This window comes from Struthio camelus, chromosome 2 (assembly GCF_040807025.1).
Source record: "Struthio camelus isolate bStrCam1 chromosome 2, bStrCam1.hap1, whole genome shotgun sequence".
In the NCBI taxonomy this organism is placed as follows: domain Eukaryota; kingdom Metazoa; phylum Chordata; class Aves; order Struthioniformes; family Struthionidae; genus Struthio; species Struthio camelus.
The window spans coordinates 133,861,721-133,884,719 of NC_090943.1; the positions used below are offsets into that span (position 1 = coordinate 133,861,721).

Consider the following 22,999-nt stretch of genomic DNA (forward strand, 5'->3'; position numbering starts at 1 on the left):
CAGCATATAGAATGCGTGTTGCTATATAAAACTGAAACAAAAGATAGTTTTTGCAAGTTAAAAACTAGTGTATAATTACCCAGTTTAATACACATCCTAAAATCCTTGTTGCATGGCTCTAATCAAAAACTTGTACACATGGCTATGAATATACCATGTCCATGGATCAAAGTACTTTCCTGGAAATATTTTAGGAAATAGGGAAAAAATGCCTGAATATGGGAGAGTGAAACAAAAAAAATCTGAGAAACAGAGCATATGCTTGCTAAACAAGAATTATGTTTATTTAGCTAGTGAATCACCTAGAGGAGTAAATTTTCACTTCCATGATAGCAATCTTGTCAGGCTTGCAAACACCCAGAAATAGGAATTAAAGATTATTTTAAATGTAGTTATAAAGGTCATAAAAAGTCTGATTTAGACTGAGGTACATTTACTCAAAACTGAGATTCATTGAGTGGTAGCAAACAAACAGTTCCTCAGACAAATGCACTTTTTTCAGTATACATGTTACAGAAAAAAAATAAAGAAATGTGCATTAACTGGTGGTGTCCACCAAGCTGCATATTAATATTCTCTTACACCAAACAGTTTGAAACAAGGGAAATGTCATTCTAATATAATTTCATGTTACGTTTCATTTGGCTAAACTGCAGCTTAAAGTTGCTTTGCCATATTAAAAGATTACTACAATAATTTTCACATGAACATTTAGACTTGAGTTTTACTCCAGGACTAAATATGGCATGATTTGCTTTTAATCTGTTGAATAGCTAAAAACTGACAATTAAAAAAAAACTACAACGAAGAAAAAAATAAATTGAAGCAATGTGAATCTCACATCATTGAACCACTTCTAATGGTTAATTGTTAGTATTTAACAAATTCAAAGAGTTAATGAATCCTTGCATTCGTTCGGTCTCCTGTGCCTTAGCTAGGATGCATAAATACAAAAGACAGCAGATACTGGTAAAAGCTTCAGGACAGAAAGTGCTTGACGAAGGTACAGTTCTCAAGTGTGTTTGGTGAGAGAGTATAAGGGCAGATGCACTGATGAGAACCATTACAAGAGGAGTCAATTTTGTGTTAAAGTGTTCAAAGATGTCACCTTAAGCAGAAAAAAGCTTTAATAACGTCTTCTTAGACATATTAGGCATTTCCAGAGTCTACATCATTAGTGTTGTAATTCTAGCAGGACATCTCCATATAGTTATTGTTTGTTTCTATTTCTCTCCTGGAAAAAAGAAAACAAAAACAAAAAGGGAGATCATGTTAATACATATAGTTCAATATTATCTTCTTTCCCTCAGAGCAGTAACATTGCTTGCAATTAGGCATGCCTTTCTCTAAAGCAAGCAGCAAACTTTCAGGGAAACAGCTTCAGTGTTCTTTTTCAGGAATGTGAAATATTCAGCTGAGCTCAAGCCAACTTTTTAAAAATAATATATAACCAAGAAACACAGAAGTATAGGTATTAATGGTACAGGCATTCAAATAGCATATAGAGGTAAAGGTATTAAAAGGTAAATACGTTCAAATGACAACCAGTTATCAAAAGAAAGTTTTCTGCCATTACTTTTAAATTGCTTCCAAGAAAATACATCGCACAACATAAAGTGAACTGAGTAAGGAGACCAAGGAACCTACAAAGATCAAGGTATCTAAAACTTCTGATTAACTTGTCAACTAAAAAAAAGGAAAAAAAGAAAATCTACATAAATTTAAACACTTTAATTGTTCAGTGTCTAACGTCTACAGAATAAAGAACACATTCCCGGTATCTTGCTCAAAACCAACCAAACGTTTTAGTGTTTTAGTGTGATTAAAAGGTGGAGGAGCAAGATGGGCCAGCATCTCCTTCATACAAATATACCTTGCAAACGGCAGGCAAAAACTACAGAAAAACAGCCAGTCATCCACACTTTTTTAAGAAACTATTTTTACAAAGAAAATGCAAAAACAGTGATGCAGGAATGGTGGGGCAGGGGAGGGCAAAACAAACAAACAAAACCCATGTCTGAGTGCAAGCCTGAATTGCAGTCAAGCTCATATTCACTACAAAGCTTCTACAGCACTGGGAAACCTAGCATGTAACGTGAAGGAACAAAACGCACAAACTTCCTCTGTGCAATACAAAAACAGATAAACATATTTGTACATGAACTAAAGAACGGAACAAAAAGTTAAAATGGAAAAATATTCCTAAAAGTTTAGGGGCCGAATTACTAAATGCACTGCATCTCTCCTACAGACTAACAAACTCTTCCTCTGTATTACAAGACTAATAGAGAAATAGCTTTTCCAGTGCTTTAACAGTGCTTTTCCAATGCTGTATTCTCTGCTTCGTTACAGATAAACATAAGGCTACACATTAAGACTACCTCTAGGAGGAAAAACCAAAAAACAAAGAGCAATACGCTGTCTCTTCTCATCTTCATTATATATCTTCTAATTAGATTGTAAGACAACACTGTGGTCTGATTCTACGAAATGAAGAAACTCTTTGATAATTTCCTTTCTAAAAATATGTACAGCTATTGTATAAATCCATTAAAATACCTTCTTGGAAGAGGTACGTTCCCTTCCTCATTTAAAAGAAAACAAAACTTACTTCCAATACTTCTTATTACTACATTACACCGTATGTTATAAATGGAACATAAGCATAGCAGAGGAAACCAAAATAAACCAGGAGGCATTTGAGGAATGATTCCAAAACCCCTCTATCTGATATCTTTCTGAAACTTTAGCGCGCTAGAAATTTCTCAGAAAAGTTACAAATTAGCATATGATCCCAAACAAATTATGCCAAAAAGACACTACAATGAAAGAATAGGGTAGATAACATTTATACTTGTTATTAGAGTACAACTAATAAGTCTTGACTCCAGGACACACCTTTGAGTTGCTTCAAGACTAACACCAAAAAAGTAAGGCTTGCACAGAGTTCTTGTCCACTATAACACTCTCACTGTCCTGGAAGCTGTACAACCATGACTGCACATTCCCTAGGGCAGAACTTTAACATGTTCAGAGTGAGAGCAATACTTTCCACTACTCTACTGTAAATTAATATTTCCTAGTGCAAAGATACGTAACCAATACTTTCCTAGTAAAATATGCTTTTAAAATGTTTTAAAAATGTGAAACTGATACTATTAGTCATTAATACAAACTGATACATTAATAGCGCACCTCTAAGCTGAGAACACATGATCACTGGCCTCATGCCTCACTATGCATGTAAGGCATGCAAAAATAGCCTGCTGGGGCACATCTTAGATTATTGCTGTCTATTAGCAGAGTTCAGCTGGAAGAACTGCATAAAGTACTGAAGCACATTATCGCAGTATTAAGTGGAAGCCTATGAAACTGCTACCTTAAATAATGAAATATCATATTTTAACCATTTTAAAATACTATATATTAGAAATATCACTGGTTCCTGTCTATTTGCCAACTTTACTCAGGTAACTACATAGAGAAACTATCTGCAAAGTGTCTCTGCATCGCACACTATAGCACAGTAAACAGCAACCAACGCTGTTTTGTGTAGTCCCCAACTCAAAATGCATTTAAGTTCATAAAAATTCAAAGTAAAAAGGAAATGATATCCTGACCAACTGTTTCCAGTGGATGAAATAAAGGAGGTTTTAAAACTTCAAGTCCATTTTGAATTCTAGAAGGGAAAAGGCAAAAAGGGAGGGGGAGGAACAAAAAGATCCCTTTCCTGCCTTTTCAAAGCTGTGCATAATTACACACACACTAAAATACTTAAATCAGACGTAAAAGTGACATCTTTCAACAGAAGCAAATAATATGTTCTTCAGATATACTGGTATCAGTGGCATTCACCATTCTGTACAGCAAGATGGACAGAGACAAAACAATTTCCTCAAAACACAGGAAGTAATATTACGCTCAAAAAACAAACAAACAAAAATTACCCACCCGCCCCACCTCAGACCTCACTCACTACCACTGTCTTTTCCTGTCTAAGAAGGGGAATACATACACAGCACTTTGGTCCTGAGACAGAACAGAACACGTTTGGGCCAGGCTCCTTCCCACCATCAGGGCACAGGGCAGTTCCAGGGTACTGTCTGGGTTCTACCACATTTCCCTTTCGCTCAACATCTCTTTATTTACTTCTTACATTCAGATGAGCAAGAACTTTGCCAAATGTCTTCCAACATCCTAGGATAAAGAGTGCCTTCAGTCAATTCAAGTACTCTGCCAAAGGCCAGTGCGGCCTGCTTCACTTCCGAAATCGCCATGAACGGTTTCCCAGGTTCAGGGGGAGTTTATGACAAGAATACAGAAAGTAATTAGCATTTGACTTGCAACTATGTAGGAATGCAACAGCTAGTTAACAGTAACTGCTAACTATATACCATGTGGCAAGCAGGTTTAACACATGCCATCCACTTTCTACTCAAGCTAACAAAATCAAATGCAGGAGAAACTAAAAACACTTGGGCTTTGGAAACATGCATCAATCGAGAACAAAGATACAGAACTAACAATGTAACAACTTGGTCTGAACTCCCAGGTTGATTTACTTCAAAAGTTTCAGTTCTCTTAATTCAGAGCGTTAGCAGAATGATCCTGTGCTGAAAAGTAGCTATGATATAATTTATCCTCAAAATTAACAAAAATCTGTTCACAACAAGATTTCAAAACTCAAGGTAACAAAAAGATCACCTGATCTGATCTGAAATAAAGCACTGAGATGCACAATGTTTTCTGGAATTTTTCACCAAAAAAAAGGAAAAAGGATGATTTTTAGTAGCAAAAATGCATTAGATCAGTGTCCTACCAAAAAAGCTACTACAACCTTAAGCTGTATTTTTCCCCCCACAAATCAGATCTTGGGCGATGGGCAGATCTGTAAAAACTGTAAGAATTTCACTTTTTTTTTTTTAAATAACAGTTGGAAATGCAAGTATTCCAGGATGTCTATTTTGAAGGCTATCCAGCACTGCTACCTTACACAACCAAGCTGCAGATAGTTTCCCCATAATCATCTCCAGTAAAATAAGCCACATGTGCAAAAACCAGATTTTGCCAAAGTTTTGTATCTTGCTGCAATGTTTAAAATATTCATGCCTGAAGCTGTCTGCTTTGCTCCTCTTCCAGGAGGTAACATTCTTACAGCAGCTTCAGAGGCGTATATATAGCATTATCTCAGTTGCTTCAGCGCAGACCTGGATTTAATCTTCATCTTAAAAGCCATGTTTATCTGCAGTGTAAGCTAACATGTCAGACTGCATTCAGTGAAATATGGTGCAGGCACATCTCTGCCAACTCTCTTTCTGTGGGCAGAAACACCTGGCAGAAGCAGAACAGACAGCTGTAGAGGTGGTGAGAAGAAACCACAGCAAAGTTCATGAAATCTCATTTACTAATGGCATCAGCCATAATCTGCAGTTTACTGCAACCCAGTGTATCGTTATATATGACAGCATAAACACTGACAGTACTGGAGAAGCAAAATGAAGAATAGATTACTGAGAAAACTGAAAAATACTAGAGATATTTACTCCATGTATGGCAAGAAGCTCATCGGCTGTTAACCTAGAGTACACTACTGAAACTTTAAAATTGTGTAAAGTCAGGGTCCTTTTTAACTTCTTACTCAAATTCCAGAACATAGAGGGTAAATCTCCTGCTGAAGCACAAATTACCTCAAAGCCAAATAAAAATATTCAAATACATTTTTCTGAGTAGCAGCTCTGGTGAATTCTGGGAAAACAATAGATGGAAAGGATCTCTAAAAGCCTCACACAGACCTGGGAAACTTTTCCTGTGGCAGATGCCATCTCTTCCTTAAACATTCACTACACTTCCATTCCTTACCTCAAGATGAAAATTAAAAGCCATAGATTAAGAATCAACAAATTAAACATAGGAAGCCTAGCAAGAGGTTTTATAACTCTAGAGAGTTCCTTCCCCTGGTAAGCCTTGTGAAGTAATACTCATTGGAGAAAAGCTGTTGTAGATCATTTGAACTCCAGATAGTAAATAAGAATTTCTAGCATATAAAAAAAAGTTCAAAAATCTACAAGATCTAGACTAATTCATTTAATCTTCATATTAATTTTGATGAAATTTTATTTATTTCAACCTCTGAAACACACTTCATAACAATAAAACAGTAAACAAATTTAAGATTGAGCAGATGTATGCATTGTTAGTGGAACACAGACCACATCATTTTATTATAGTAATGATAAAGACAGTGATGAGAACTTAATTCATTTCTGAATTTCCACAGCTCACTAAGTAACAGGCTATGAACATTCAGAAGGCATAGGTGGAGAAAGAAACCTAACTAGTTTAAGGATATCATGTGATGAAACACCTCAAAAAGCAAGGCTCTGTAGAAACCAAGAACTAAACTCCGTGATCCACAAGAAGCCCTTCCAGTCCTATGTTCCTAGATGGAAACTTTCAGGGACAGATTGGCCAACTCTAACCAAAAGAAGTATTTCCCTCCAGTGCTGTACACTGATACACCTCACAGATCCAAGTCAACAAATTCAGTAAGTTGATCAGGGCGGTGGACTAGCTTCTAGTTCCTCATCATGGCTGTTAATTTCCCAAATGTTAACAATATAACACTGGCTTTTAAATACTGATAAAAAACAGCTTACAATAACTGCCTTCACTGATGGTCACCATCAGAGCAAAAGAAGCAGAGAGATGACTGACACCTTTGTTACCTCTACTCATAAGCCCAAGGGCAAAATAACAAAATCTTTAATTGCTCTGCCTTGACACGGTGAATAACATTCGTTCGTTGCAGGGCCAACAAAATATGCTGGGGAAGAGTTTCTCAGACAATTTAAACGTCACCACTTACACGTGTTGCAATTCAAAATCAATCTGCCGTGAAGAAATATGAATGTATTTCACCTTGATTTCTTGCTATATTCCATAAGAAAATAAAGCATGAAAGTTTATGTTTATATTCTCACAACAGACCATAACCCTATATACAGAAGCTCAACAATAATACTGATGTACAATTATAAAATAATTAACACATCAGACCTCTAAAGAGGGTCACAAATAGAACCACTCTCAATGAAATCAGTTCATCACCTGGTAAGACTCCTTGTAATATATCATTTGAACTACGTAACTTTGAAGCAAGTCTGAAGTACAGACTGAACAAAGTCATACAGGCTGCGACACCCCTATGCAGACAAATTTCTTCACGCTTCCTACGAACTACAGGAAAAGCACTAGCATTCCAGTCTATTCGTTCTTAATGGAGTACTATTATCTAAGGAGATGTAGCAGGAAGGAGAAAGTATACTAATACTGCTGTGTGATTCAATGTATATTCAAGGTTCTGCTACTGCTCTGTAAAAGAGAGATCTAGAATTGCTCCTTTACCTTAAAAACTACAACTTAAAGACACAACATTTAGAAAAGATGCAGCTATCAAATATCCTGATCAATTCAAGCATCACATCTTGTTTCAGGGACCTACCTTCATGTTTAAGAACACTCAAGAATTAGATTCCAATGAACAGCCTCTGAGCATTAAGGTAAACCATTTGGGTGATATTCCTAATTTTTCCATTAGGGGTCCCTATTTTACAGGAGAAACCGGTTATTCTAATCTCAGATTGACATAAGAAAGAAATTAATTCCACTCGGTAAAAAGGACTCTGAATGTTTGTTGTCTAGATTCTTCAGGAAAATAAGTTCAAATCAAAAAGAAAGAGAACAATTGGTTACGGCTACTTTTAAAAGAAAAGTGCAACAAGATCCAAGTAAGTCTTTCTAAACTAAGACCACCTATGAGTTTAATCACATTCTACCTCTCTCATTCACTAGTCCGATGTCAAACTTGCCCTTTTGCAGCATGTTTTCCTCGCTACAAAAGAAAGGTATCACCACTTCTCAAGTCCTTATATAATAACTCAATATGACAGCATCAGCTCCTTTTAATACCCAGGCCTCTCCACATATCCCCATCCTTCAGTATTTTTTTCTGAACAGAAATAGTTGCCTCAAGCCAAATGCACAGAAAACACGCACATTTGAAAAATGTACATATATAACAAAGGAATGTGCAGATAATTTCTAGATGTTTTGAAATAACTAAGGAATATATATTAGCAAAACAAGTTATGGTAACTAAGCATGCCACCATGGAATGAAAACTCCGGATCAATATCATAAAAGCACTCTTTGTCCAAACAATTCTCCCCTCCGAAGAGCAGGGGCACATATCCATTCTCTGAACATCAAGGGAGCCAACATGTGTTTTCTGGTTATAGTTTCTGACTGTATTGTTTTTTCTTAAAACAGAAAAGAGACCTACAATATCACTTTCATATACAAAGATGAAACTGAAGATACATATGTCAAGTTCAAGCAAGTTATGAAATAATGGCCCTTGAAACCTCATCAAAAGCATATATGTAATGTACAAATTTCTTAAAAGATATTAGCTAACCAGTTTTATTTACTGCTTTGAACCTCTTTAAGAGGTTAACTACCCAATCATAAAAAGCTGTTTGACACAACTAGCACTTAGCTACATGAAAAATGCTGGTCAGCAACCTGGTTTGTTTGACTTGCCTTTAGGTGCTGTGAACATGTCTGTATCTGACTGTGAAACAATAACATAGTAGTTGCAAGGTTTGGGGAAGAAAAAAAAAAAGGGGGGGGAGGAGGTCCACAGTTCTCTCTTTTAAGAGATTTTCTCACTTCTCTCCCTCCTTATTTTTTTTTTTTTTAATAAAGACATTTGCAAGAGATAGCATATTAAGCATCAAGATAGAAATGCCATGTACTGGAAAGGAGTTATATTGTTTAACACTGCAGTCTGATGTTTACCAATTATCAGAGAAACAGAAATTACCTTAATGCCAGACTGAGAAAAAAATTAAATTTCTCCTTTTCAGAATCAGGAATTCTCATATAGCTAAAACTTTCTGTTACAGGATACATAGCAGAATAAGAGGAAGCTAACATTTTAAATGGTCGTTCACCTGCCATTTAAAGACTTCCTCAGAAAGTACAAATTCCACATCAGATAAACACAAATACATGTAAACTTTTTCTGACTCTCCTACAGATGAAAAATAATTATTTTTGTGAGCTATTTCATTTTACTGCTACTGTTAATATTTTAACATTTTAGTTACTTGGAACTATTATCTTTTTTCCATTGTATGGTACAAAAAAATTAGAATTCTGCACTAGAAAGTACCTAAAAAGGTCCTAACATAACAGATGACCACAAGCTAACAAGCCACTGCCCAGCAGTGCAGAAATCAAATGCACAGTACATCAACTAATTCTGAAATTGAGTTCATTGAATTTGAGTAGAATTATCTTTAAAGTAAGCAGAAGACATTTTTGCAAGCTTCCAGTTACCGTGCTTTTATTAAAGTTGCATTTCATTTTTGACCTAGGTATTTGCTGAAGATTAGGCCCATAACTGCTAATCCATAAGATCTGTAACTTCCTTCCTTTTCCTAATGTAATTTAAGTGTTCTTAAATGTCACGTTTTAAGACTTCTGTTCCATTTGTGTAGATCTCATTGCTAATACTTTCTGTTGAAGGACTATTCACCACTTTTTAAAAAATAATCTGCATATAATCATGCACATTGACACTAAGTAGCAGTTCAAACTAAAGACTATTTCAATTTCAGATTACTTCAACATAATGCTAACAGAACACATGAAAAACATGGCTGATTTCTTTGCTCCACTGATGAAAGGCTACAGCTCTTGCATATTTAAAACAGGACACTTGAACTTGAGACCTAAGAAAAGCATGAATGATTACTGCATAAATTTCTTTCCAAACCTAATTTTACATACCTTACCCATAACATCAAACAGCAGACATAAAAGTTCTAGCATTTATGCCTGAAGAGACTATTCACAGTAATTTGCAAGTAATCTTCAAAAACAAGCATAAGTTAAGTTTCATGCTAATTGCAGCCTACTCACCACACTTTTACAAGTATATAGTCGTATTTTAAATAAAACGAATTGCTAAGTCATATTGGAAATTAACTATTGATCATCCTGAGTTGTTAAGACTAAACTTTTACAAAAATTATTTTAAAATAAGTTATTTGGAATGATGAACAATTAAAGTAAATAACATCCATAAATCACATGCTGTTTGCTATGTTTAGATCATTGGCTTTAAGAAAGTTTGCATAGTTGATAACAACAACAAAATACTAATTGAACTTTAAGGAACATGTGACTTAAAATGGCAGTGACTACTGCCGTTTGATGTATTTAATAATTTATTAACAGCAATAACCACATTTTTTCATGACAAACACTGGAAGCAAAGGGACCACCACAGCTGCCACAGACAACAGACAAGAACTTAATTTATGTAGAATATATGGTTCTACTGACAATAAGGGCACCAATTTAAATATAACTGCATAAAAACCTACCTGGCACTAGGCAATAAGGAACTGTTTAATTAACCATAAACCAGAGTTTATGATACTAATTATTGTATTCCAAACTATTCCTAAATCATTAAGGAGTTAACAATTGCACGTTTACAGTTTAAAGACAGATTGTTCTTATACTCTGTGACAACACAACAAGAAACCTAGACGTTTAAAATCAACATGCAAGCATACAAGAATGATAATGATGATCTCTCAGTAGCTAGCATTACAGTTTAATTTTGACTTCCTGTATTTTAAGTTCATATTAAATTGCCTAAGGCATATCTCGGATCTATCTGCAACGAAAAAAGTCTCACAAGTGGATATGCAGCTCTAAACTAAGGCTTTACAATTTGTCACAAAACCAGTTTGTACAGCACTGTAGAGGAATCACTACATACTACATAAGTATCATAACAAATAAGCTATCTCTCAACAGTATTGAGAAGGGTACCTGTTAAAATAAGAGAAATGCAGATTTCAGTACTTGAGTCACAGATACTATATGATTCCCTGAGGGTATTAAGGGTAACAGCAATGTTCTTTTATTACGTAAAATACTCATAATTAGAATTATGTACATGGAGTGCTATGTTAAATGTTGAATTTAGTGCTTTGGATTTTAAGTTTCGCATACATAAACACAAACAATCCATGCTCCCCCTATTTTATTTGACAGTTTTCACCTACAACAGAGAGAAGAAAACCACAAAACACTATTCCCTTGAGTTACTAGCGTATGTCTGAGCTACGATGCCTTTGATAAGTTCTTTCATAAAAGTATCAGTTTTTGAAGCAAACAAGTTACACTCGTCTTAAAGCCCTGAAAATGGGAAGAGAGTCCTGAAAGATGTGAAGACTATAGAGAAATATGGGTTTTATAGAGAAATCTTACTCCTTCTGAAACATTACCAAGAACACAGTGAAGTTGTACTAAAAGCCTGAAAACGTCATATTTTTCTCCTTGCACTAAGTTATCTTTTAAGAACGTGTCCCCCGCTCCACCCAATCATCAAAATGACATGGAAGTAATAATATTGATTTAGGGCACGTTCAGTTTTTAAAAAAGAAAGAAACAAAAAGACATTCAAAAGGTACTACGCACCCACTGATTTGAGACATTATTTTAAATAATGTTTGTTTCTCCTCTAATTTCATGTCCTTTCATGTGACATTCAGAAACTCTACAAATCTAAACTAGAAAACTTCAGTTATGGATAATACACTCAATTCAGTTTTTGTTTATTTTTTAAAGTAAAACATTTCAGAAGTCAGCTTACACATCCTATGTTAGTATTATGGTTAAACACGTATCTGCGTTAACAAAGCAGTCACTAGAACTTAAATCTTTTCATTAAGAGCCAGTTATATTAAGTCCAGACACCTTAGGGAAAACGCATGACTTTGATTCAACATTTGCACAAAGACTGTTGTACGAAGCAAGGTTATGAAAAAACAGAAAAACAGCTGGAAAGCTACTGTAATGATATTGATTCCTTACCCTACGCATGGCTTCCTCCTCCTCTTGACGCTTTTCATAATGTGCAAAGTCATCAAAGATTGAGGTGGTATGCTTGAAAGTAGCAATTATTTTAAGCACTTGCTTGGCTTTTTCTAGGGGTACCTCTTGAGTGTCCCTCGAATTGGTAACTGGTTTGTTGTCATTGTTTTCCAAGCGAATATGCCGCAGTTGGTTATTGGGAACGTCTTTGACAAAGATCCATTTGACATCAAACTTCCCCTTCCACTTATCCTGAGACCAGACTCCAGCATATGCATTGTAGTCCACAACAGACTTCATCTCAGCCACTCCACAAAAGTGTCCACTGCCGTTCACGCTGAAGAGTAAATAGAGTGGGCCTTTCCCATTCAGTGAACGATAAGCAGCATCCAAGCGTTTATTACCATGTTCAGTACTACACCAGATAGAGTACTTAATGGAGCGATGAATATCGTCCTCTGAATAGCTTTTGATTATAAACACACGTCCATTCTTCAGATTCCAATCGAAGTCTTTGGGATTGTAGTTGTTTATGGCCTTTAGTTTCTCCAGCACTGGGTGCACTTCCACGCCAGAAGGTGAGGAGCTGACAGATACAACACCTAAACCAAAGTTTTCGCTACCAGCTCCATTGTTCTGGCTGAAGCCCACACCCCTATTACGAGGAGCTACCCAGCGATTCTGCAGCTGTTGCTGCTGCAACTGGTGAGGCTGGGCCTGCTGCTGAGGTCCTTGTTGCTGCTGTGGTTGCTGTGGCTGAGGCTGCGGCTGAGGCAGTTGGCTTTGCACCAGTGGTGGTGGTTGAATTAATGGCTGAGGCTGCTGGATTATAGTCTGAGGAGGCAGTACTGGTTGCGCTGGGGGTGCTTTTACCACTGACCCTTTGTCATCCCAAGTTCCAATATTCATGTTGTGTTTTATAGGTGGTGGTGGTACAGCAGGGCCCCCAATGCCCACATTACCTTTAGGCTTGAGTTTCGGCTGAGGTTTAGCAGGCTTCCTTGCAATGGCAGCCCATGAGGTTGGTTTGGGTGCTGAACTGCTAACTGGGGGCACACTGTTTGCTGCAATGCTTGTCATGCCTGTACTGCTCAGAGCTGAACCTACAGTTTTTGTTACAGCAGCTGTCATATCTCCACCAATTTTCAGTCCAGTCATGCCTTGCTCAATGCTGCTAATCCCAGGCACCTTGCTCAGAGTATCACTGCCAAATCCAGCCTGTCCATCTGCTATGGCTCTCCCAAGAGAACTAGGTGGATAGCCATAGCTGCTGCTGTAAGCTGAGCTTTGTGTTGATTGTCCCTGAGATCCACTTGTCCCCCATGTAGAGAAGTCTGCATTCCCAGGAAAAAAATTAAATCCATGTTGCCCAAGAAATGGAGGAGTATTTCCTAATGCCCCAGGTTGACTAAATACACCATCAGGTATGTAATGGTGTTCACCATTACTCATCTGTCCATAAGTTGTCAAGTATGGCATTGGAGGGTCACCAGCAGTTGACCATGCTGCTTCGCCTAAAGAGTACGGAAATCCAATGGATGGAGCATAATAACTAGGCATGTATGGGTCTGACATTGGTGGATAGCTGTTACTCTGCAAGAAAATAAACCAAAAATCAGCACTGTAAACATAAATACGCTTAGGACAGCAGTCCTGCAACACAGCCCAAAACGTTTTCAAGGACTAGATGAGTGAACCTGTTAAGTTTCACTACTCTTCCCAAGGTAACAATGATGAACAAAGTCTCTGTTAGATGCAGCAACTATTTCTAGGTGGACCTTCTGAAAGCACTGAAGAGCTCCAATCTTTTAATAAATTGTCTTTACATTCAGCTAGGTTTAAAATGCCTCCCTGTCAGTGGTATAAAGAAAACATCAAGCTTAAAAAATAAAAATAAAAAAAATCACTACTTCTGTAGTTTCGTAACTACAGGAATATTGCTGCAACTGTGATTTTAGGTTTTGGTATTCTTGGTTTTTGTCAAGTCTCTCATTTGTAATATGGACAACTGCCAGAACATTTTGGCAAAGATGACACAAGGATGTCCATTTGTTTCAGGAGGGAAACACTCAAACTATAACACTTTCACACTATTCAAGAATGGATATTAAGTACAATTTGTGGTCTAGCAGTACAAAATCTGCTTGCTAAATTCATTTTCCACTCCCAAGACTTGTAGGAAAGCACAGCATTTATTACTTTAGAAGATAAAGCTCCAAGACACCTTAAAGGCTACCCACATATGACTTCTGATGATGCTTTGAAAAAATATTGCACATTACCATCCTCCAGCTCATGCCTCCCTAATGTTGTACCACTTGAGTAAATGGGAAGGCAGGAAAAATTCTCAAAGTCCTTTAATAATTTTTACTTTCTCTCTCTCTCAAGACTGGTATGACTTACAAACTTAACTTAAAGAATATTAACTTCTGACTATAGACACAATTCCTAGCTCTGAAAATAAGTTATTAACTTCCTGGCAGAAGAGTTATACTAAGCTTTAGCAATACTAAGCTTCAATCTATTATGCCATCTACTTTGAGCTACTCCTACCAACTTCAAAGGAAATCATGTCCACGCAGTTAATATTTTCTCAGTTAATATTTTCAAATGAAACTGTTGTTTTGAACTGCATCCAACACATGATGAATTCATCCTAAATTTAAGACATGTTTTTTTGATTTTGGTCGTGATTTATTTTTCTAAAAAAGCTTCGCGTAACTAAACCTGTCTGAAATCAGAGCACAAGAGCAATAGATACATCACCATGCTTTTTAACTGAATCTTTTCTACAATCATTAACAAAGTCTTTACCCATTTAAAATATGATATACTACTAAATTACATTTCAATGGGTATTCAGGCAAGCAAACAACACTACGACAGATCATCCAAAAATGAAAGAAGTCTGGAGGTTAACTGAACCCTGAAATAACTTCAAGATAGCAAACAACGTTCACTTACCTGATTTGTCTGACTACTTAGATATGGCTCAAAATCATCATCATTTACTGCATCCTTTTGATGAATCGAACCGTTCTGCACTGAAACTAAAAACAAATCTGTATTAGGTATACTCTCTGGAAGCCTTATAGTGCAGTTTTAATCCAGCTCACAGTTTCTAATCACCTGTACACTGAAATACTCGTGCTTTTTTGAGACTGAACATCTCACTATTAAGCATCACCTTGCTAAATTCTAAGTTCCCCAATTAGCCCTCAGAAGAGATCTGGAAAGATGACAGATGAAGGAGACTATTCTGGGCTATTCTTTCCTGGACTCCACAGATAGAAAAAAGCTACAGGCACATCTTCTTTGCAGGGGCAGTAAATCCAGCGTTTCCAGAAGTACCAGACCAAGCGCAAGTGTGCAGAACAACAAGATCACACACATTCAACAGGTTCAGGGAAAGTTGCAACACATTGCTTCCTCCTAGCAGGGGAGGAGTCAGGTATCCACCAAAATAGCCAATGGGCACCACTATTCTGGCTATCTCAATTCCCTATTTACTACATAATTATTTTCTTGCACTGCATTAGTGACATCTTTGAAGCTCAGAGGGGACAGAGCAAGACAGAACCAAGAGTTCAAGTTCCCCAGGGTGAATACACTCCTTTCTCCACATAGCCATTATACATCGGAATCTCTTCCTACCTGCTCTTCTTGGCACTCTATTACCTTTAACTCCATCCAAGGCATCACACCTACCTGGGATTTTCCAGCTGCCCAAACGACTAGAAGCATCTCCACACCCCCATCCAAACTACTACTCAAATAAAGTCAAATTGCACAAATTTCTACTAAGCTACTGTTTCCTATGGGGAAAGCAGAAGAGGGACTAAAATCAGCAGGCAGGTCATTTGAAATCATACAACTGAAAAGGCAGAGAGCTTTGCTTCTCAAAAATAAGAGACTGCTTTTCTGAATACATTTATTTTGTTATTCATCAGTAGATTTGCTGAAAGAATATGTTTTAGAGTGACAAATAAGATGTACTAAGAAACCAAGAAAGTGGAAGTTCCATCAAAATAGGACATTTTCTGACACCTAGAGCTGCTTTGAGCTAAGAGCTGATTTTGCAGTTTCCCTCTTTCGGTAAAAGCTTCTGAAAAGTATATAAAACCATGCAACTAAACCTTCGACTTTGTTAGAGTTAGTGTTTAAGAGTGAGTTTGTTTGTTTAGGTTTTTCTTTTTCTTTTTTTTTTTTTTTTTTAAAAACGCACAAAGTTCACACGGCAAACTAGCTGGAGCGTAGACCAAGTCACTTCCAAATTTATTCACAATTTGATTTTAAATAACTCTAGAACAATCTGTCTTCAGGGAATATAATCAGTGGAAAAAAAAAAGATAAAGGAGTAGATATAATGAGAAGAAATAAACAACATTATGGAAAAGAAAAATTAACTTCATACAACAGTAAGGAGAGCTGAAAATTCATAATTTAACACAGAACAAGAGAGGATTCATTCCAAAATAAATATCTGGGGAGGAGGAAAGTAACTTGTATTTTATACATCTTCCTGGGGTTTTGAAGGTCAGAACACTTGACACCTCAACTTTTATATACAGGCACAATGTATTTTCATTATTAGCTACAGCCAAACGTGACCAGAAGAAAACTGTGAAGGCAATAATTTTTAAGACTTGATAAAAAAATTACTTTAAAATTAAATAGCAAATTTAAATTACTATTAATTTTTTCCCCCATAAATAAGATGTTGCAGTTATGGTCATTAATGGTTTTCAATTTGCACAAAATGGGAACACTTTAATGAGCTGGAACACTATATTCCTATTTATGTTTGACTCAGTCACGCAGGCGGACAACCCACAAAGTCTATTGTCCATGCCACTTAAACATAATACCACTTGGACTTAACCAATTAGTACGGACAGCAAAAGCCTCAGATACAATTCTGTTATAACGAAAAAAAGTACACAGAGCAACATAAGTTCCTTAAAAACACGTAACCACAAATAAAGGAATAAGCAGCTGCATGTCAAGACTAAAATGCTATAAAAATCAATTTCTTCACACTGACAACTGACAATTCATAAAATGTGCATCTGCAAAGTTTATTGTTTCAGAGACATCTAAAGGTTGAATCAAATCACTTAAGACCGAACTACTTTTGGTCAGCCATTACAACTAATATAGTATATTTCTGTATATTTATTTGCTTTCTTATTCATTCTGTATTCAGATCCATCAGTTCTACACTACCCTATCTTTCCTAGTAAATACATACATTTCTGAGTGAAAATAACACCAATGAAAAACACATTAACTTTTCATTCTAACTTTACCTAATGTGTTAATAATAAAGAACATGGCCTACTCACACGTTTAACAAGAGCAAACAGATTAAGATGCATGCTTCATTCCCATTCATATCAAGTGTTCCAGTTGAACAGGGCAGTGATGAAGAATACTAATTAAAACTAATACAGTTACTAAAAATATCTGTATCAATCCAATCCTGAAAACACTGTATGCTTCCCTAAATACTTTGAAAACATACAATGTAATTAGATATTGGGAAGACACAAATCATCAAATACAGGCACTTACAGCTTATGTTCTTTTAACAGCTATTATCCTTTGAATAACCACTTGCAAAATGCACAAATGATGGCCAAAGGCAAAAGAATAAAATTGTCATTAAAAGATGCCATTACCTCTTGGTTAACTTGGAGAATAAGTACTAAAAGAAACCCATAACACCTCACTCTTGTTTTAAACCTAATGCTTACATTTAAATCTCCTGCAAAAAGGAAAAGCAATAAAATTGTTATGTATATAAATAAATGTTTTATATAAATGTGTGTATGCATGTGTGTTTGTGTGTGTGTTTATATATATATGTATGTATGAAAGACAAACAAGTCAGCACTTTCCTATCATACATGTGACATACCAGCACTAAACTAAAGAAGGGGGAGGGGGAGGAGAGGAAGGAGTTTGGGGATGCCCATTTTTTCCACCACAAGACATCATTTTGACTGATACCAGTTCTGACCTCTTACGTCAACTGTATAGGAGTTGACGGAATAAGAAAACCTTCAAGATAGGACAATTTACTCATTCAAGTCTCTGAAATACTGAAATTTAATTAATCTAGTACAACAGAATTACAGTACTGTTGTACCTCCTAGAACTTCAATCCTACAAATTCTGCTCAGGGAAAACATCATTTTTACTGTAATTTATAACTGGAATAAAGCATCAAAAATGTTGCACTAGACAATACAATTCAGCTACCTCTCAGTATCATTTGTGCGTTTCATATGTTTGCTCCAATAGGAGAAATACTGCACTTGCTCACATACACCCTTTATACTGCTCACTCGCATTCACTCATATGGCTCTACCAGCCATGTAAACAGTAACCCTTTTACCATCCTCTTACGCATTATCATCCTTATGCACAGAATGAACTTCTCAGATTAGTCTGTCAGCTCAGTGCCACGTCTTTCCTCAAAGCCATTTAAGCTAGGACGATATCACGATGCCTGAAAAAAAGATTACTATCTGCTAACATGTGCGCAGTAAGGATTGCTGATATTGACTTAATTCATACTTTTGAACAAGTCTGACCAAAAGCCAATTATTTGTGCTAACTGCAATAAAGTATACCATCTTCAGTCTCCCACCCCCTTAATCTAGCGCTAAATCATAAATTAATTTAATGAAATATTTGATATAATGTCTATTTCAGCAGAATTGAGCTGATCATTGTTTGTTTATAGTTTCTTTCAAAGTCCTATTCTCCCTAGTAAATCCTAGTAAATACCCATTATTTAACAGGATGCACGCCACAAAAATCCAAGTTCAGTAATGCAGAAAACTCTTTACTAAGTAAACCCTAAGAGCTGCGTTTCAATTCCAACATTCTGCAGTATTTACAAATTATAGCACACAAAAACTATGCTAATATAAATAAGTTAAAAGTAAAGCTGATTAATGCGTTTTCATTGTTAAACAAACTGCAACACAATGCCCAAATAAAAACATGTAATACTTTTGTTCCAATTCAAATATATGGAGTATAGTTCAAAAGCAATTTGTATGATTCTCAAATAGATACATCTCAATAACATCACTAAAATCTTAAAAATGATAAAATACAAAGAACGTGAATCACAAATCACTCACTTAAGTGGACTGGATTTTTTGTTCTCATTTAAGAGCAACATGGAAGGTCTGAAGACAAGCAAATTTTGAAGACACAAAGAAAGAGTTAAAAACCTCAGTTTGAGAAAAACATAGTAGAAGTGTTAGAAGATGAGAGAACAAGTATTCAAGAAAGAATGACCAAGCAGAGAGGGTCTGCGGAAGTAAACACAAGTACATTTTTCTCTAAATGCCTGATGGAATGACAAAGGAACAGGCCAAATCCAGCAAGATTTAAGAATCATATGCCACGATATAAGTGGTATATGTAATTAGGAACAGATAATCTGCACAGAGGAACAGAATAAGCAAGCTGTGGATAAAATTAGCGCCCATTCATGGAGAACAGCTAGATTAATTCAGATAGCGAACAAGTGGTGCAAAGAGTACATAAATTCCAAATAACAAAGATCTTTCCTATCTGCACGAAAAAATAATAAGCATATTGAACACAATGCAGGTAGCTATGTGTACGCTTGCTGAGCGCCTAGAAAATAAACGGTCACAAGTGTACTGAGTGGGCGAAAGGAATTCCCTAATAAAATATTATTTTTTATACCAGAGAGAACAAATTCCAGACATAAATTACAAGATATAATCCAAGATGCTACTAAGGCCAGATTTGCCAAGTATTTTAGAGGGGGGGAATATTAACTTGTTCATTGTTTCTGTGGGAGAGAAGAAACCCCAATGAGTACAGTATTTAAAAGCTAAGAAAGGCATTGCCAGAAAAGTTAAAAACAAGAGCAAAGAGCCTAAAAAATAAGATAGATGTTCTATACTGAAGCTAACATGAACAGAAAAACCAACAAAATTTCTGAGAATAAAGAGGGTGATGTGCTCTGCTCACAGATATGAGTAACTGAACAGTCATGTGGTTGTGGTCTCTCAAGCTAAGGAAGCTGTTCAAATGATTCTTCCTGATGATTCTAGCACACTGATCCTATTCACTGTACAGAAAGGCTCAAGGTGTACCTAAAGACATCATGCAAACATATCACTGAAAGCCAGGTGAAAAGAAATAGCTATGTTATCTTCTCACTTGATCACTCATGACATTAATTTTAACCTGCAGAATAAAGCATTTTAAATTGATGTACCATTGTGCCACAGTAGAAAAGCTGGAAAATAATAATCTGGCACACAATTTGCTGTCATCTTACTCTGAAAGAAAAACATCCTATAGCTACATTTTTTCCACACAATTGTCTGAGGACACATTAACCTCTACAAATGGCAGGATCGGGGATTTATACAGAAATATAAGGAATCCACTTACCTTTATTTCCCTGTCCTTTAGGTCTCTGTACATAGGAAAGTGAAAAAAGCAAAACAGAAAAGTACAGTTAGAACTCTCTAATGCTTACTGCAGAATAATTCCACTTATTTGCCTGTTCTGTTCTTTTCAACCCTAAACATCAATTTAAAAATATTATAAAACTAAGCTTATGTACCAATTCAGCAAATTATTTCCAAATTCAGTGAATTTCACTGAAAACCTTTTAAATAATCTACAGTATTTTACAGTAAGCAAAGCTTAACTGGCAGTGAAAGCCTAAACAACAAATGAATTTTGATTGTCCCTCTTGTGAAATACAAGTAATAAACAGAGCATAAAGAAACCAAACAAAGAAAGTTTAGTAGTTTAAGTTTATTGCCAATACTAGAACTTTATTATCATATGTCACTTTCTAAACTGACTGATGGGTACTTATCACAGAATAACCTAAAACGTCTTGCTTTTCAGATATATAGAGGAACATACAGTAATATTGCAAGCTGAACTATGAGTTGGGCACTCTTCATCTAGGTGATTACATTTTGAAAATGATACAGTCTCTATGAAGCTTTCACACAGGGAAATAATACCTTCAGGAGGATTTTTTTTTTTGTTAGGATTAGTCATTAAAAACTGTTAATCTGTTATGCACTAAGAAATATTGTAACAGTACAATTTACAACATTCTTAATTCCTCTACAGGAAAATAAGATAGCTTAGAAAAAGAAATAAACAACCGCTATCCCATGAGAATCTAACTCATCTTCTCACATATATTTGACTGAGCATTAGTGGGTCTCCTGGCTCTATCACTCTCTAACAATTTTTAGTCCTGAAAACTCTGCATTCAGTGGTTTGAAAGTTTAGGGTAAGTAAAAAACATTCACCACCATCTTGTTTTTACATGCATCTGTCTCAGAGCTATCATGTGTCTGGCTCAATACATCTCCATCTAAAGTTGTACTGGTCACCTCCTTCCCCAAAACCAGAAAAAAAAATCTCCATAACGTTAAAAAACAACTCAATCACCTCATCTCTCAAGATATATCTCATCCAGACACAAAAGTATGCAGAGACCAACAAGAGACAAGAAACTGGGAAAGTTGGGAAGAAGCAGTCCTCACGGAAGACAGAAGAGCAATGAAAAGCAGAGAGATCACTGAACTAGAATTAAGTGCATCAAAGGAAACTGAAGAGCACGCACAGGGACAAAAGAAACAAATCATTAAAGACAGAGTGAAAAATAAAAGGGGAAAGGAGGCTGCAGGGGCAAAACTTTTGGGGACTGGCAGAGGCCCAACAAGGAAGCAAAAAAAAAAAAAAAAAAAAAAAAAAGAAACAAGACAGGATAGCGTCCAGCAAGAAAAGAAGGGCAACAAACAGAGGCCCAGCAAAGACAAAAATCACCCTGAGCCATGGGTTAACCAACAGGAGCGTACGCAGGGAAAGAAACACAGGATGACAGCTGGAAGAAGCGGAGGCCGCAGGGACCCAAAGGGAGAAAAGGTGAGCGGGGGGCAAGAGAAAGGCAGAGCCAGAAGAAAACGAGGGTGCTCAAGGGAGAAGGGTCTGGCAGCGCGGGAGCCCGGCACGAAACCGCTCCCGGAGCGGGGAGCCGGGAGCGCCAGAGGACTCGGGGCCGGGACTTCGCTTACGGGGCGAAGGGACACAAAAGGCGCCTGCCGGAGGCGTGAGGCGGAGGCAGCAGGAGCAGCGGGCCGGCAGGCGCGGAGCGGGGCGCCGCCGGGCCCTGCGGGCGGGGAGGAGGAGGAGCGGCTCTGGCGCGGATCAGCGGTTATAAATAGGGACCGCCGGGGCTGGGAAAGGAGCCCGCCATCCCGGGCGCCGCCGGCTCCGGCGGATCGCCGCTCCCCACGGCGGCAGGCCGCGAGGCAGGAGGGCGGCGGAGCCGCGCCGCGCCGCGCCGCCCCGGCGGCGAGGGAAGGTGCAGGTGGCCACCACCGCGGCGCCCCCCTTCCCCCGCCGGGGCTAGCGGCGGGCCGGGAGGGAGGGAAGGGCGGGGAGCGCGGCGGACGCTCGGCCTGCCCCGCCGGTACCTGGTCGACGCTGGTGGCTGACATTCTTCACGGGGAGCCGCGATCCCCCTCGCTCCGCGCCGCTCCGCCTGGGCCTCGAGTGATTCCGCACACAGGCACCGCTCGCTCGCTCGCCCGCCCGCCGCGCCGCTCGCCTCCGCCTCCTCCCCGCCGCCGCCGCCTGATTGTCGCCGCCGCCGCCTGGGCTCGCCGCCGCCGCCGATCGGGGTGCCGCTGGAAGGAGCCGGCCGGCCGGACGCAGCGCCGCTTCCCCCCCTGCTCCGGGCTCCGCTTCCCCACAATGGCGGACAGGCTCCGGCTCCCACTTCCGCTCCGCGGCGCCCTGACCTTCCGCTCCCCCTCCGCCGGCGTCGCCACTGACCTTTCCCTTCCCGTCCCCGCCTCCATGTCACGTGGGGATGGAAACAGCCCCGCGCGCGCACGCTGCCAGGGACTCAAATGGAGGCGGGGGGAGAGGGGGGCCCTGTGGCGCCGGAGGCGATTGCGCATGCGCGCGACTCGTCTCAGGCGGAAGGGGCGGGCACTCTCG

At 38.0% G+C, this 22,999-nt stretch overlaps 1 protein-coding gene across 1 annotated transcript; it reads right to left on the reverse strand.

The window, feature by feature from the left end:
- Positions 1–257: 257 nt before the first annotated feature.
- Positions 258–22,779, reverse strand: YTHDF3 (YTH N6-methyladenosine RNA binding protein F3). The gene is made up of 5 exons (XM_068932613.1): positions 22,471–22,779; positions 20,414–20,438; positions 14,923–15,008; positions 11,959–13,551; positions 258–1,234 (listed from the first exon to the last, which is right to left on the reverse strand). The coding sequence occupies exons 1-5, from the start codon at positions 22,492–22,494 to the stop codon at positions 1,211–1,213; spliced, it is 1,752 nt and encodes a 583-aa protein (XP_068788714.1). The 5' UTR covers positions 22,495–22,779; the 3' UTR covers positions 258–1,210.
- Between the last annotated feature and the right edge of the window lie 220 nt (positions 22,780–22,999).

What these genes read in the sequence shown, in the direction of transcription:
- YTHDF3 (XM_068932613.1), bottom strand. Translation starts at nt 22,494, where the DNA reads ATGTCAGCCACCAGCGTCGACCAG. An exon ending in CAGCCACCAGCGTCGACCAG is followed by an intron (nt 20,439 to 22,470) that starts GTACCGGCGGGG and finishes TCCTATGTACAG; the next exon opens with AGACCTAAAGGACAGGGAAA. An exon ending in TAAAGGACAGGGAAATAAAG is followed by an intron (nt 15,009 to 20,413) that starts GTAAGTGGATTC and finishes ATTTGTTTTTAG; the next exon opens with TTTCAGTGCAGAACGGTTCG.